Source organism: Felis catus, chromosome A2 (genome assembly GCF_018350175.1).
Source record: "Felis catus isolate Fca126 chromosome A2, F.catus_Fca126_mat1.0, whole genome shotgun sequence".
Taxonomy (NCBI): Eukaryota; Metazoa; Chordata; class Mammalia; order Carnivora; family Felidae; genus Felis; species Felis catus.
In genome coordinates, this window is record NC_058369.1 from 9,880,096 (window position 1) to 9,896,633 (window position 16,538).

General features: G+C 59.5%; 1 protein-coding gene across 16 annotated transcripts in view; it reads right to left on the reverse strand.

Annotated features, from left to right (window-relative positions):
- Positions 1 to 16,538, reverse strand: part of RFX1 (regulatory factor X1) — a 32,347-nt gene that overhangs the window by 13,620 nt on the left and 2,189 nt on the right. For 3 of the 16 annotated variants that reach the window (XM_023246171.2, XM_045046817.1, XM_023246189.2), the window contains 6 exons: positions 10,384 to 10,741; positions 3,550 to 3,659; positions 3,250 to 3,333; positions 2,473 to 2,580; positions 1,389 to 1,505; positions 207 to 302 (listed from right to left, as the gene is read on the reverse strand). In XM_023246171.2, the coding sequence (XP_023101939.1) occupies positions 207 to 302; positions 1,389 to 1,505; positions 2,473 to 2,580; positions 3,250 to 3,333; positions 3,550 to 3,659; positions 10,384 to 10,690 (822 nt within the window). In that variant the 5' untranslated portion in view covers positions 10,691 to 10,741. Of the gene's footprint in view, positions 1 to 206; positions 303 to 1,388; positions 1,506 to 2,472; positions 2,581 to 3,249; positions 3,334 to 3,549; positions 3,660 to 10,383; positions 10,742 to 10,969; positions 11,025 to 16,538 lie in introns of those variants that run through there. The other 13 variants (XM_045046837.1, XM_045046818.1, XM_023246194.2 and 10 more) reach the window with 9 other exon arrangements.

Sequence of the window (16,538 nt, forward strand, 5' to 3'; positions counted from 1 at the left end):
GGGGAGAGGGGAGGCTCCAAGACAGAGTCTACAGCCCGCAGCCCAAGCCCTTGAGGAACTCCCCCCCCCCGACCCCCCCACCCCGCCCCCGAGCCCCCCGCCCCGCCCCATTCCCTCCCTGCAGCCTGATGGGCCCGCACCCACCCCTCCGGGCCTCCCCAGTCCCAGTCCCAGTTTGCCCAGAGGTAAGTGGAGAAGACACGCACCTCTTGAGCCACGTGAACTGGCTGGAGCCCCTGCACCGTAAGTTGCTGCACGGGGCCGGCTTTGGGCGCCTGTGGAGTGGCTTGGACCACGGACCTCTGGGATGGAAAAGGCAAGTCAGACTGTGGTGACCGTGGCGACCAAAGGCCCACCCATCCCTGAGCACCCACCCCGTGCCCACATGAACTCCTGTAAGCCTCACAGCAGCCCGGTGAGAAAGAGGCCACCACTCTCCAGCTCTTCCCAGCCGGCCCTGCACCAAGTGCCTTTGAGATTCAGGACCGCATTGACCCCGGGCGTTCAGGTAGAGGCGTGAACGGGGGCTCATCAAAGTGAGGCTGACAGGAAGTGGCAGCACTGAAGTTGAACTTGGGACTGACTGCGGGAGTCCTTGCCACCCACCCCTACTCTGGACATGAGTTATCGCACACCCCCACATCCGCCATGCCTCCTCGTCCTTACTTTCACGCCACCGCAGGAATATTGACATCGCCCTCAGGGCACAGAGCGAGGGGCAGAGGCTGGGGGTGGGGTGGGGTGCCGAGTGGTGGATTAGGACTCGGACCCGGGCCTGGAGGTTCAGAGGGTGCGTGGTGCTCGGCAGGACATCTGCGAATCCTTCGGGATGGGGTTTCTGCTTTTCCTCTGGGGGAGGTCTGTGCCTTTCATCTGGTTTTGCGAGGGGTTTGGGACCCCGCAACGTGAGTGATGACAACCAGATGGCAGACGACCCTTGCCACTTAACCTGCTCCAGCAGCTCAGAGCATAGCCTCCTCCCAAAGGCGGGCCTCTCCCTGAGCTCCTTAGGGGTAAGCCTGGACTTGGCCTCGGGGCTTCCTCCCGGCGAGTGGGCCCAAAGAGGCAAGGCTGTTTCTCAAAGCTGTTTCCAGCGCCCATTCAGTGTTAGGTGCCACCTGTGAGGACCACATCTCATCCCCCAGCAACCCCGGCCACCCTGCCCCCAGACTCCCAGGGCAGAAGCCATTATGCAGATAAGGATGCCGTGTCTGAAGGAGAGCAGAGGTGCTTGCCAGAGGCCCCCGGGGGCCGGCTGAGGATGCACCCCTACCTGCTTGGCTCCCACACACCTTCCCGACCGCAGCTCTCCCAGACAGCCAAGGAGGCCGCAGAGGCTGCCTGGCCAGGACCCCCTGCCCCAGCCACCGCCCGCCTTGGCCTGGCACCTCTTGGGTGACGGGGACACTCTGCTGAACGCCACAGACCTGCAGCTGCTGCGGCACTGCACCCGCGGGGGCCCCAGCCGTCTTGCTGGAGGAGCTGTTTGCCTGCCCCGGCGACCGCTGCGAGGGAAGGAGACACGGGAGCGTAGTCTGGGCACCCAGGCCCTGGAAAACCCTTCTCAGGAGGGCTGTCCCAAGAGCTACTTGGGGAGGGTGGCAGTCTACAGAGGTCTCAGTCTCCTAGGCTGGTAACTGGCCGCGTGTCATGAATCCAAATGCCTAGTCCCTGCCGTAGCCCCGCTCACTCCCAGGCAAGGCTAAGGGTTCGGCTCAGAGGTGCTGGTGGGGGGACCCACCCTCTGCAGCCCAGATGGCCTCAGCTCAGAGGACACCTGTGCCTCCGAAATCAGAGGGACTGCCGCCTTGAGGTGAGGAGGGGTAGGTGAGGCAAGCCCCACTTTCCAGATGGGAAGGGATGTCCCAAGGCCACACAGCTGAGTGGTGGCACCGGGCACTGACCCCAGGCAGACTGGTGACAGAGTCCCTGTTAGCTCTGGGCCATGCTGTGGCCACACGGAGCTGACGGCACTTGGTATTATTAGCTGTTTTACACAGAAAACACTGGGCTCAGGAGGCTCCAGGGGCCTGGCCAGAGTCCCCCAGGAGAAATGGCTGAGCTGGGGGTCTGACCCCAAGCTCCTGATGCTGCCACCTATGCTCCCAGCCACCCGTGGTCTGCCTGCCTCCAACACACTCATTAGTGCTTAGGGGGTCCCCAGAATCTACCCTGTAGTCTGGGGAAGAGCCTCTACCAGCCCTGAGGGGCGCAGGGGGACCCGCTTTGCTTCCTGGGACGCGGGGTCCTGATGTGGAGCTGCGAGGCCCATCTCAGCCTGGGGTGGGAAGCAGCTCAGAGCTGGCAGGGCCATGAGTCAGGCAGCCAAGCCACCCGACCCGGGCTCAATAAGGACTTTGGAGGAGCGAGTGGGCTTGGGGGCGCAGAGACCCCTCCAAGTATACTCTGGGGGTACATGCCCAACCCGGGGAGAGAGGTACAGAGAGGGCAACTGATGGGGCCACCACCTACCTCAGGGGGCGAGTGCACCTGCTGGGTGCCATGCACTGTCAGGGAAACCTGGCCACCCTTGCCGCCTGGGGCCGTGCTCTGCACCACCAGACGCTGCGTGGGGAGAGCCTAGAACCAGGAGGAAAAAGGACCACAGTTCACTCACAACAGCCCGTCCGGTTCCCGCGAGCATCTGCGCCACACCAGGCGATGTCCTGGTGGTGCTCACCCGTCAGCTCACAAAACTGCCCCGACGGCCCCCGGGCAGCGCTGTTACTACCCCCACCGCACACACGGTGACAGCGAGGCTTGGGACGGCGAAAGCGCTCGCCTGAGGCCCTGGAACCGGTAAGTGGCCGAGCCAGGGTTGACGTCTAGGGAGCCCGGCTCCACAGGCCATGCGCAATATGCTCTCACCCTTGAAGCCCGTGTTCTGGGCGGAGCCCCGTCACACCGCCGGCAGCCTTCTGGGGGACAGGCCACCATGTACTCACGGTCCCCGTGCTGGCTACGGGCGCTTGGCTCCTAACTGGCATTGGGTTCTCTGCTTTGAGATATCGGGGCCGGGCCTGAAAGCCACCTTCCTTACTGCTACTCCTCGGCTGTCTATTAAGATGTCTCGTGCAGCAACTCCTTCCCCAACGGGCCCTGACTGCCACCGTCTCACTGGCTGGAGGCGGCGGTCATCCCCCTGGATGGGGCCTAGGTCCTTGATGCTGGTGAAGGCACATCTGAGCAGGCCACCAGGAACTGGCTCTGCAACCCAGGGGGAGGCCGGGCCTGGTGTGGCAGCCTTACCTGCTGGGGCACTGAGATGTTGGTGAGCTGGAGGGGAGACACGTGGCCCGGCTTGGCCTGCACGCTTGTCTGGACCAGCAGACGCTGTAGGGGCAGGGAGTAAGGACCTGAGCCATGCGGGCTTCCCCAGGGCGGGGCGGGGGTGGTGGCTGAAGCGAACGTCTTGCTAAGAACAGGTGAGCAGATGGCTCTGGCAGCAGGGTGGGAGGGGAGGCCAAGTACCTGTGGCCACCGTCACCAGTGCCCCTCTCGTGTGCCCTCCCGCCCTGCCCCCTGGGGGGGGAGGGGAGTGCGTCCTACCTGCTGGGTGCCCTGCACCTGCTGAACCACCTGAGTGGGGACTCCGGTCTGGCTGGCTGTGGAGCCCGGGCTGGCTTCTGATACAGTCTCACTGGCCCGCATGGCGCCTTCTGTGAGGAAGGGTCACTGGGTCAGCTCCGCCTGCTGTCCCTGTCAACCCTGAGCCTGAGCCCATCAGGAGGGGATGAAGTGGCCTGAAGCTGATCCTCTGACAGAGCGGGGTCTCTCCAAGATCCTGCCTGTCTCCTGGCAGGCCCTGACAGTGCACATTTTGGGATAAGCCTTAAGGACCTGTGGCCCTTGACATGCAGAAGCAGCCCCACCCCACCCCACCCCTCCTCGTCCCAACGCTAGACCAGGAGGGGTGACTGAGGAGCCGTGATGCTCAGGCCCAGAGGGCTGAATCCGTTTCCCCAACACATAGGACTTGTGGACAGCCAGTGACTGACCCCCTTCCCCAGGGTCTCAGCAGCCCTGGAAGGACCAAGGTGCTGGGGCCACCTTCCTCAAGAGGACTCTTGGCTTCCCAGGAATAGGAGATGGTCAGGAGTGAGCTCAGAAGGCCTTGCCAGCCTGTGGCCAAGCACCACCCCGCCCCCCCTCCACTGTCCCAGCCTCCCTGTCCTCGGTGGGGCGGGGGCAGCAGGGGGGCTTGGAGGTGGGCAGGCAGGTACTCACGCTGACAGGCAGCCGAGAAGAGGCAGTCGTAGAACATGGTGCCCACCTGTCCCCGCCCTGCCCCTGCCCCTGCCCCCGTCCATCCAGGGGAACCTGCCCCACGGTCCTCACTCCTTGCCCACCTCTTTGGGAACAGCAGGGTGCGTGGGCAGCTTTCTACCCGCAACCTTGGGGAGCTAATCCCTCCCGGTGGATGCAGAGCTCCCGGCTGCCCTCTTAGAATAAACACTCTCCTCCCAGCAGACACGGCCCAAGCAGGGCCTTCTCTGGGCCGGGGCTTTGCTATGAAGTCAGGAGGGAGGCTGGTACCCGGAGATGCTATCGGGCAGGCGCAGGTCGAGTTTCATGCACATCTCGCTGAGTGATTAACAAGGGAGCTGAGAAGGGGAGAGGCACGGGGGGCAACTGTCCTTGAGGGATGCTGGCTGGGAGCCCCCCGCCCCAGTCAGGATACCATCCATCCTGCCCCCTCCCTGTGGCCTGGCTTGGTCCCAGCAGTTCCAGAAGCCAGGGTAGGGTGGTGGGGCGCATATGTGCCTGCCTGCCTCCAAAGTGCTACCAGGAGCTAAGCTGCCAGTGCCACCTCCCCGGGGGGTCCCTGGCAGGACTGGAGGGTGGTGGGCAAGGAGGAGGGGTACCTATAGTGCTTCTAGCGCCCCAAGTGTTGCGCTACGGTCTTCCCGGGTAGCTGGAGACAGAAAGAACTTTTATCACCCCTGTTATTAGATAAGGCAAGCGACAGGGAAAGAGGAAGTGACCTGCTTAAGGTCACCCAGATGGGAAGTGGCAAGACAGGATGCTGGCCCAGATCTGTGCCCACATAAACCTCACATCGTGCGTAGAATCCAGAGTCTCGGGTCATGCTTGGGCTGACACCCCAAGGACCGTGGTAAACAGTGAGGGGGGGGGTCAACGGGAACCCCAGAAGGGCCAGAGCATCGGGAACTGGGCCTTGGCTATGTGGGGACACAGGCTTGGGAGAAGAGCCTGGCCAGGGCAGAAGGGCAGTGCCAGGGAGCAGTGAGAACCTCAGGGACCAAGTCTGGAGCAGAGCTCAGGAACGTGTTATGCATTGGGGGGAGGGGGAGTGGTGGCCAGATGTGGGAGGTGGTTGTTGGGGGAGGCCTCTCATTGGCCACACGTGGGACACACACTGGGACAACCTCAGGCCTGCTTGGCCAGCTGCCTCTGCAGCCAGTTCCAGGAGATACCAATCCCTAGATCCGGCTAGAGTCCTCCCTCGTATCCACTTAGGCTTCCCTGAGCAGTGAGGGAGGCAGCCATCACTGAGATGGGCCCCCGGGAGAAACCTGAGAAAGCCCTGAGTCACGTGAGGGTCCTGGCACACCTGGCCCTCCGTGGGACACGGGGAGCCAGGCCCAGCCCAAGGAATGGCACCCAACCGAAGAGGCCTCTGACAGGTTTTGCCTAGTTCATGGTGGGCCACTGAGTGGAGGGCTGGCCCCAGCTACCTCCTAGGCCCGGGGCCTCCGATGAAAACGCCTTCAGTGGGACCTTCAGCGGGACCCTCAGCAGCTGGGAGGCCTGGGGACCTGCTGAGACCAGGGGATGGGGAAGCCCCAGGAAACAGTCTGGGATGGTCCTCAAGGCTGGGAGCCCCGGATCTGCCAGGCCAGGAGGGGGTGCCAGGCTGCACCATGAAGTAAGCAGGTGAGATTCCAGAGTCTAATATTTGGATAAGGGGCTTCGTGTGTGTGCGTGTGCGTGTGCGTGTGCGTGTGCGTGTGCGTGTGTGTTGGGGCCTCTGCATCTGTCTGTCTGCTTTCTCCATTCTGGGCATGTGCATGAGACCAGGGAGGGCCCTGCAGCCTCAAGTCTATAGTCAGGAAGTGGCAGCTGGTTTCCTGTCCCTCAATCTGATGAGCATCACTTCCTCCCCGGGCCCTGCAACTTCCCCATTGAGACCTACTCACATCTCCAGGACCACGAGCTATGAGGGGGGGGAAGACTGAGGGAAGCCCCAGAGGCTTGATGACAAGCTGTCGTCCTCACGGACGACAGACGGGGCAGTCTGGCTCTCTCCCTCCCGATCCTTTGATCCTGAAATGACTTCCGTCAGGCGCTCTTGGGAGCGGCCCGTGGGTCCTGGGCCCCTCGTCTGCCCTGACCTTGGCTTCCCCGTCTGTAAGGCTCTCTTTCGGACACAAGTCTTCCCGGACTCCCAAGGGCTCCAAGTGTGAGCTAAGCAGGGAAGACAGGCTGGCCGCAGACCCTCCTTCAGCCAGCCCTGTCTCCTGCAGGCCGGCTCAGTTTCACCTTCCTGCCGTGGCAGCCAGGGCCCGCAGTGCCCTCCTTCCACCTTGAGTTTCGGGCAAGAGGCTGGCAGCCTGTGAGGACAGGCACTTATGGATCTAGAGGGCTGGTCCTGAGCGGGGAAACAAGTTTCCTTCCCATCACCTCCAAAGACACCTTCGGGCAGAGCCCATGAAGTCTGGCGTGTGGTGTTGCTCTCAGTTGGGCTTCCAGCCTGGGCTCCAGGTTGGATCTGGCCCGCGCGCCCCCCTACCCCCCCCCTCCTCCTCCCTGCGTCCCCCTGGGTCCCTGGTCAGCTCGGATTGCTCTGGCTCTGAAGGAGCCCCTGGCACCTTGCCGCAGCCTTGACTGGTGTCAGTTACCTCCCCTACCCCCGCCGCCGCGCCTGGGATGGGCTCACGTGACCCAGAGGCCACCCTTAGATGAAAAGAGACACTAACCCAGGAGAGGGTCATGGAGGAACCCTGGGAAATCACTGCGAGGGGATGGGGGAGGGGCCAATGGAGCAGCAGGTGGAATGACAAGGTACAGCCAGCCTCCTCTTCCTCAGAACAGACGAAGGAAGCATCACCCAGTAACCCTCTGGGGGACAGGCTCCCCGCCACCGGAACAGGGAGCAGCGGGGAACAGAAAGCCCCCGGCACCACCGTGAAAGACAGACCAAAGAAGGAATCCCGAGTGTCACCCCCGTGGCCCATTTACTGCAGCCCGCCAGCACAGAGTGGCCCCACGGTATAACGGGGGACCAGGGGAGTGGGAGCAAAGGCCTGACCTCTAAGCACCAGGGGCTTGCTCCCTGGGCATGCATCAGGGAGCACAGGAGAGGCTGGGGGCGGGGAGAGAGGAACATGCCAGGAGTTGGGGGTGCCCTAGGGCCTGGAGCCATGTGCCCTTTCCAAACCCTTGCCCTGAGGGCCCTGGACCCCCAAAGCAGCAAAAACCAGCACCCAGGAAGTCCAGGGCCGATCAGATGCCCTGCATGCTGAGCGAAGTCCTCCCGCAGTGACAGGCGAGGCCTCCCGCCTGCTCTCGGCTGCCCAGGGCTGACCGAACGGGAAGGCTGTCATGGGTCAGGCTGGCACTCACGTGGGTGCTCACCAGTCATTCCCCAAAGACCCAGTGGACAGAGCCCCGCCCTCAGGGATAAGGGGATGGGCGTCATCACTTCAGGTGACGATGAGTGTTAAGAAGAAAAATAAAGCAAAGTCAGGAGACGGAGCGAGCCGTGGAGGGTGGGGAGGTGTGGGCGTCAGGGAGGTGGCATCTGAGCAGACACCAGAACAGAGAGGACAAGCCACGGGAAGGTTTGGGACGAGCAGCGCTCCAGGCAGAAGGCGCCGAGAGCGCAAAGACCTGGAGGTCAGACCGAGCCTTGTGGGTTTTTAGAGCCGCAGGAAGGCCAGTAGGGCTGGAGCGGATGTGGGAGGGGGCAGGTGGGACCAGGTGGGGCTGGGAGGCTGGCAGATCTCCCAGCCAGAGTTGGAACCGCTAGGCACTTGTCGGCAGGGGATGTAGGAAGGGCGGAGCTTTGAAAGCCCTTTCCTTGTGGGAGAGGCCACAGGGGGCCAGCTCTCCTCAGGTGAGAAAGCCAAGGTCAGGGTTTCTCAGAGAGGGTTCCCAGGGCCACCTGCCTCCGAATCATCTGGGTTGAACTGGGTTGTGATGCGATTAATCAATAGTTGCCATCAGGCTCCCTCTTGGGCGCTGTGGGGGTGGATGGCGGTGGGTGAGGGCAGGGGCTGGATCAGGGTGGGGGGGGCGTGGAGGTGGGAGAGATGGTGGGTGCTGGCAGCATTTAGGAGGTGGGGCCAAGAGGTCTTGCTCAGGGATGGGTAGGACGGGAATCCAGGCTGGCCTGGGCCCGGGTGTGGTATTTATTAGGACGAGGAAGTCTCAGGAGAGGGCGGACTGGATGAGGGGAAAACGTCCAGAGTTCCATCTGGCCATGCTGGCTTGGGAGGCCTGTTCAACCCTGAACGGATGGGTCACAGGTGGCTGGGGTTCAAGGCCATGGCCCAGGGAGTGCTGTTAGCACCGAGGTGGGAGTGAAAGTGGACACCCTGGACAAGGCCACCCTGAAGGGACGGGAGGAGGAAAACAGCAAAGGGGGCTGAGAAGGGAGGCAGGAAGTGGGCAGAGACCAGGGCGGGAGGGTGCTTCTGGGAGGAAGGGGACCAGTGCGTCAGGTGGCTCCCAGGGACCAAGGAAGCAGACCAGCAGACAGACAAGGTGGAGCTGTGTGGGCGGCTCCCAACTGGGGCCCTGGGCGGGGGGTGGGGGAAAGGCTCAGGCCAGCAGAGGAGAGAAAACGAGTTAAGGAAGGGAGGGGGAACCCTTCAAGGAATTTGAACTTAAAAGGAAGTGAAGCCGTGGGCAGCAGCTGGAGGGGTGCAGGAACTGGGGTTTCTGGTTAAGATGGGAGCTGTTTCACTTTTGCAGGCTGGTGGGAAAGATGTGCAAGAGAGGGACTGAGCCACGAGGCCCTGGAGGGGATGGCCTGGGATTTTCAGAGCTGGTGGGCACAGACCCACCCTGAGAGCTGTGAGGCCAGCTCAGGGGAGATGGGGTCCTTCTTGGTAAGTGATGGCGCCTATCCCCAGTCCCCAGTGAGGTAGGCAGCAGGGTCAGGGATCAGGAGGGAGGAGTGAGATGAGATGATGGAGGTGAGGGTCGGCTTCTTGCAGAGTTGGGAGGTGGGGTATGCTGGTGAGAAAACCCAGCAGGATAACTGGGCAGTGCTGGGAACCTGCTGGAGATCTGCGACCTGGGGACCCTGGCCATGTCCATGGCTGGTGCTCTCAGCATGGCTCTCACATGACATCCCTCCAGGCCAGTCCCTGGGGTAAAGAGTCACCACGTTGAGCCCCTGCTTGCCCCCACCCCCACCCCTCTCTGGAGACCCCGACACTGCCAGGAGCCTAAAGGATGCTGCTCGGGGCTCCGGCTACATCCGCTCTGGTCCCCTGGGGCCATGTCAGTTGCCACATATCACTCTATATTGTCCTATCTTCCTAAACCCGGCCTTGACCTGCCCCTTCCACAGCCTCCCAGGATGGCTTTGCGATTCCCTCTCCTTCCCTTTCCATTCTGGAAGGATTGAGGGGCTTCAAGGCATTCTCCCCCTGTCCTACCCCCACCCCACCCCTCGGTGCACACTGGAAACCACTGAAGATGCCCAGTCCTGGTCTGAGCTCTGCCTCCTCAGGGGCGTGACTCCCTGCCCTGACCCTCTGCTCCCAGTCCCTCCTGCTGGGCCCATCTCTAGGACGTGGGAAAGATGGTCCAGGCAGGAATCACGGACACCACGACTCAAGCTTCCCGGCCACTTTCTCTACAGCCACAGGGGAGACTGCAGTGAGAAACAGGGGTCCTTGGCCACGCGATCAAGAAACTGCCCAACCAACAGCCTCCCTCGGCCCCTGGGTCCTGTCAGAAACAAAAAGGGTGCACCTCTGGGGAGGCCTCCCGGCTGACCTCCCCAAAGTGCCCCCACGAATGCCTCGCATGAAAGGAGGGCAGGCCGTTCGCCCTCCATCTCCAACAGACGTTTGCAAACTTTAAGTCCTCCGCCCAGTCCTTTCCTCAAGTGGCAGTTTACTTGGGGACAGAGACAGAAACAGCTCTAAGGGCCGCCCTGGTGGAAAGGAGTTCAGGCGCACAGAAGCCTCGTTGCTTGGCCTGACCCCTCCTTCCCCAGAAATGCCCCCCACCACGTCCCCCCCCGGGGGCCCCAGCAAGTTTGAAAGCTGCCGTGCTGTTGACAGGCACAGTGACAGAGGGAGGGCGTCCCTGTGCCCCCCTCCATCCAGGACGCAGGGCTCCCCAAAGTCCTGTCCGAGTCGTTCTCAGAGCACCCCCGGCTCCGAGGACATGTCCACTTACCAGAGACGGTGACCACGATGTACTGCTGGGACGCCGGGGTCGGGGTGGGGGCGCCAGCCGGCTGCGAGGGCGTGGGGGTGGCCGGGAGCTCCGTCACATACTGCTTCTGGCTGCCTGGTGGCTGTGCCTGGGGCTGGGGGCTCTGCAACTCAGTGACATATTGGGGCTGGGGGGTAGCCGCGGCGGCAGGCGGCTGGGGGGGCTGGGGCGCCGCTGCTGGCGGCGGTGGTGGCTGGGGCTGGGCCTGTGGTGGCTGGGATGGTTGTGGGGCTGCCTGGAGCTCAGTAACGTACGCTGGTGTTGCCATGCCAACAGTGGGGGAAATGATAATAAATAAGGCTTTTTTTTTTTTTTCTTCCTTGGGAAGAAGGGGAGGGGGGGGAACAAAAAAAAAAAAAAAAAAAAAAAAGAAGGAAAAACAAGAATTAATCTACAGGCGGAGGAAACCAGGGGCAGCTCCTGGCTCCCTAGAGACACGGTTAGGTTCATCGCTAACTTAATTAAATCCTGAGGCTGGAGACAACCAACCCATCACTGCAGGGGAACTGGTTATGGACTGGGGCTGGCCCACGCTTCTTCCACTCACCCCTGTCCAGGGCTTCTGCCTTCTTCCTTCCCAGCCTCGGCTGCCTGGGGGACCCCTGTGTCAAAGGAGGGTGAGGGAGGGTGGGGTCTTGGGCCCTCACCCAGAGACAAATGGTACACTTCTCCTGAGGGCTCCTGCAGACTGGGCAAGGTGCTGAGTGCTTTCTCTCCATTATTTCATTTTAAACTTTGCAACAACCATGCCTGGGTTTGGGTTTGCTCCTGCCAGATGAGGAGCTGAGGCTCAGAGAGGTTAAGGAGCTTGCCCCAGGCCACACAGCAGGCTGAGGCTGAGTCCTGGGCACTCTGAGCACCTGAGTAGCTGGCTAATTGTTGGAAGGTAAGGTCGTGGGGAAAGCTGTCTCGCAGCCAGCCTGCCCCAGTTCCCTACATGCCTGCTCTTTGGGCTTGGATTCTTGGCTGGGTATCATTCCCAGTGGGGTGCCAGACAAGGGAAGAGTGTTTTTGAGTCCAAAAAGCTCTTAGAGCAGCTTGTGGCCACAGAGGCTTTCAGGCCCTTGAATGGACCGTAATGGGTTACCATAGCAGATGTGAGCTCATCACAGGAAGAGTGCCCTTCCGAGTCTAGGGGCACCGGGCTGGGAGCAGGCCCCGGCCACAGGGCAGGCTCAGCAGTCACCGCTGACCTCAGAACGGGGCCGGCCCAACCAGGCAGAGGCAGCTTTTCTGGCTGCTGAGGGGTCGTGGGTCCCGCTCCCAGGTACTGGGCTAGGCACCCGCCCCTCCTGACGAGCTCAGTCCCTTCTAGCTGACCGCGCCCCTCCCAGTGCTAAGCCCCACCCCCGCAAGCCCCACCTCCCTCTCACCAAGCCCAGAAGATGGGCAAACGGTTCCCCACCCCCCCCACCCCCGCCGCCGCCGCCGCCGCCGCCCACACTAACGGGTGCCATCCCCAGCCCCTGAACATCTGAGGACAGCGGAACAAACACTGGGGTGGTTAACAGAAGCTCCAGCCCCCGTATCTTCGCGGCCCCTGCCAGCCCAGGATAGTATTTGAGTTTGACAGCCCTGCCCGTGGTCGCCTGTGACACCCGTGGGCACTCCAGGCCCCGATGGCCGCTGAACCAGAGGCTCTCCTGCGCTAACCCTTGAGCACCTGTGTGCCATCGCGCGCCAACAGGCAGCCCTCCGGCCACTGGTGACGAGGAGTGGGATTTGCAAGGGGAAGGGTTTGCAAGTGGGATTTGCAAGGGGAAGGACGCGGGGGGGGGGGGGGGGGGGGGGGGGGAGGGGAACAACTCTTGGTTGACCGGCAGCCCCAGGAGCCCTGGCTGCGATCACCTCTGCACAGCAGCCCCATGACGGAGGAGCCACCATGGCCATTTTACAGATGAGCAAAACCACGCCAAGGGTGCCCAGCAACTGGTAAGAAGAGGATTTGAACCCGGGTCTCTCTGAGCTCCAGATGTGTGCTCTTAACTGCTAGCCCCACCCCGGGAGCCAGGCGCAGGGCTCACTTACTTCTCTCAATCAGTACATAGCATGTTCCCTGTTTTCCAGATGGGGATACCTGAGCCCCATGCACAGAGATTAAACACCTGTCACGCGCAAGACAATGTCATCATCCTGCAGCCCCTGCCCTCCCAAAGTCTTCATGCCAGCATCAGAGGGGCTGCCTTATGGGGGCTCCTCACACCATCAGGTCCAAACTCCGGCTGAGCTCAGGGGCTCGAGTCACGGCTGCTGATCAGTGTCCGTCTGTTTGGGGTCAGAGCCACCTCGACACGAACCCTGACTGGTCTCTTAATTCATGAACACGTTACTGACCTTCCGCTGGGCCTCAGTTTCCCCATCTGTACCTGGGGATGAGGAGGACACCGATGCATAGGGCTGGTGTAAAGGTCCGACGAGACAAGCCCAGCACCCAGTAAGCCCTGAGAGGTGGAAACCACTATTCTCCTTCTCATTGAACAAGTATCTGTGCCACATAGAGATGGAGGGGGAAGGGGAAAGAGGTCTTAGAAAGAGGTGCCCAGGGGGACTCCAACCCTGGTGTTTGTTCATCAGCATCACCTACGGAGCTAGTTAAATGCAGGCTCCTGGGCCCCACTGCCCAGAGTCTGGGATGGCCCCAGAGTCTGCTGTTTGAGCTAACTCTCCACCAGATGATTCGAGGCAGGTGGCCCTGGGGGACGTCTGTGAGAAACCCTGGCCTGGGCTTTTCTGAGCCCCAGCACGGCTTGCTCCTGGGGTACCTCCCACAAGGAAAGGACTTTAAAAGCTCCACACTTGCAGGTGCTTTCTCCTCCTTGAGGTGCAAAGCCCGAAGGCCTCATTCCTTCCACTCAGGGGCAGGGGAAGAAAGGGACAATGAAGGCTGAACAGCGAAATTGAAAAGGAGGAGGGGAGGGGCGCCTGGGTGGCTCAGCCTGTGAAGTGTCTGACTTGGGCTCAGGTCACGATCTCACTGTTTGTGAGTTGGAGCCCCGCATCAGGCTCTGTGCTGACAGCTCAGAGCCTAGAGCCTGCTTCAGATTCTGTGTCTCCCGCTCTCTGCCCCTCCCCCACTCGGAGTCTGTCTCTCTCTCTGTCTCTCTTAAAAATAAATAAAGAAGGGGAGATTAGTGAAACAGTTAAACCAACTTCTCTATTGGCAACTGTCATTGCCATCAGTCTCCAGGAAGGGCCATACAGGATCCCACGTTTCCCACGATTGTGTGACCAGGAAGCCCTTTTCTTTCCATTCGTGGATGAGTAGGTTAAGCACTGTTCTGCAAGGTGCTCCCTAGAGAGAAATAAGTCACGAATATTTATACGGCATGAGACCCCTTTCTTTACAGAGCAGGGCACACAGAACAAGGGAATCACTCAGCAAACCTGTTCCTTGGCAATGAAACTGCCAAGAAAGTCACCAATGGCTGTATCTATCTTTCAAAGTCAGTATCTGTTTTTGGAGAATGTTTGCGTCAATCACTGAATCAATCAATCTGTGGGCAGGCAGCCTCTACTGCAACTACTCAACTCTGCCCTTGCAGTGAAAGCAGCCATAGATAATATGTACACAAATGAACGCAGCTATGTGCTAATAAAACTTTATTTATAGACACTGAAATTTGAATTTCATATCCTATCACGCCAGGACATTTTATTCATGCCACACAATATTCTCCTTTTAGATTCCCCCCCCCCCCCCCACCCAATCTCTTAAAAGTGTAAAAATCATTCTTTGTTCACAGGCCACACAAAACCAGGTGGCAAAGTTTGCCGACCTCTGTTCTGGATGCCAAATTCTACAACCAGATGGTTTATATTTTGGGCAAGGCCCTCCGAAGGAAATGGAAAGAAAGCTCACTTTCCTCATCCGTAGAATGGCTTCAATGGGGAACTTGCAGGGGAACAGGGAATTTAAATATCATGATGTGCGTTTCCTTGATCCTCTCTAGCCAGTTAGTTTTTAAGACTTCTCTGTAATTCCTCCAAAACAGATCCGAAGGCTGGACACTTCTCTCCACTTTCATCAGCCAATCCCAGTTGTCAGACCCCCACAACACTCTCATTCCTGGCTCCTAGCTCCAGTCTCGCCTCTATAGTCTTTAAGATCCTTTGAAAACACAAATCCTATCTTGTCACTCTTGTATTCAGGAGGTCCCAAGGCTCCTATCACGGAAATTAAATAAAATCCAGAGCCCGTCCCAAGACCTCTGGGGCCTTGAGGCATCTAGCCCCTCAAGTCTCTCCTTCTCACTTTGAATGTTCTAGTCAAACTGGCTCTTGCTCCGAGAATGTTCCATGCCTCCTCCTGCCTCAGGACCTTTGCACCAACTCTTCCATCTGACTGACATCTTCTCCTCACCTCTACTCCCATTCTCCACTGCTGGCTGCCTCATATCGTTCAGGTCTCAGCTTATATGTCACCTTCTTGGGTCTCAAGTGTGCCTCCCACCCCAAGTACTCTGAGGCATAGACTCCTGTTTGATTTTCTTCCTGGACCTCTATTTCCTTATTTGCTTCTTTTTTCTTTTTTTAAACATTTATTTTATTTTTGAGAGAGAGAGAGAGAGAGAGAGAAAGACAGAGAGAGAGCAGGGGAAGGGCAGAAAGAGGGAGACAGAGGATACGAAGCAGACTCTGCTCTGTGAGCACAGAGCCCAATGCGGGGGGCCTGAACTCACGAACCGTGAGATCATGACCTGAGCCAAAGTTAAGAGTCAGCAGCTTAGCCGGCTGAGCCACCCAGGCGCCCCCCCATTTTCTTATCCATAGTTCCTCTTCCTTCCATGACCAGAAACGCAAGCTCTCCCAGGGCCGAGACCTGGCCTGCCTTGCCCATCACTGACCTCCGGGTCCAGGACACTAACGGGCACGTAGTAGGGACTCAACTTTTACTGTCAAATGAGTGTCCACATGCCAGGAACACACTGTTAATGGGTGCCAAAGGTCAGTGTGAATCTACCAATGGACGAGACCTTGTGAAAGAGTTACTGCCTCCTGCCTCGGCCTGCCGGCAGCAGGCTTGTGCAGCAGGGCTGGGCAATGCCCCCTGGTCCAGAACGGGCTGCCCAGCCCAAGAAGAGCATGTAGTGTGCCGTTGCTATCTGCAGGCTGCATCCCCGGGGAAGTCTGCCTGGCCCATCCCCGCGATGTGGAGACGTGTATGGGGAGGGGAGGGCAAGGACTTCAGCTCCAGGGACGCCATTCCCACGACACCCACATCTCTGGCTCACCCAGCTGCCTCCTGGAAGCCTTGGGGCTGAGTCTGGGCCCAGGCCCAGGAGAATTTTTTCTGTTTGGCTGCTCTCCTGAAGCGGGAGAAGGACTATTCAGGAGCGAGGGGAATAATCCTTCCCCACTAGAAACTAGAGTCCTGGTATCCAGCTTCCCGGGATCTCTGTCATCTGCCCACACAGCCCAACAAGTGAGTCAACCTTTAAAGCCACTAGGCTCTCGCCCAATTCAAAATGATAAAAATAAATACAAGCGGTGTAATTCGGAGGGCTGAGCAGGAGAGGACAATCATGATAATAAGGGTAGCCGCTAACACAGTTTGAGCAATTACTATGTATTTGATGTTCAACATGGATTCTTTTATCGGGTCCATAACACAGGAATATGAGATTAAGAGTATTACCAATGGTCACTGTCCCTCGCTTGGACAAAAGGAAACTGAGGTTAGAGAAGTACAGTAACTCATCGAAGGGCACACAGCGACAGTTGATTGCGAGAAAGCGGCTGATTGCTTCCACAAGCAAACTAAACCAGTGCCCTCAACCCTAGTCACAAGACCCCTCTGGGCTTGGGCCCTTCAAATGTAAAAGTTATGGGGGGGGGGGAGGGGGCAGTTAACAAACCTAGATAACTGCTAACATCGCCTTCTGCTCAAAGTTTGCCTTTCCAACAGGTGGTGATGACCTTTCTGGCGACTTGGTATTTCCAGTCTGGCTCGGAAAATTAATCTCTGCCTTTCTGAACTTTCAAGGGGTCCTGTCACCTCTCAAAGAGGAACGGGTCTAGAAAAAGTCCCGGAGAAGTGAGACCCCCCCCCACCCCTCCCCCCTCGTCTCAAATTCTTGACGGAAAGCCTTAGGAGAGCCTGAGACGATCCTTTTCCT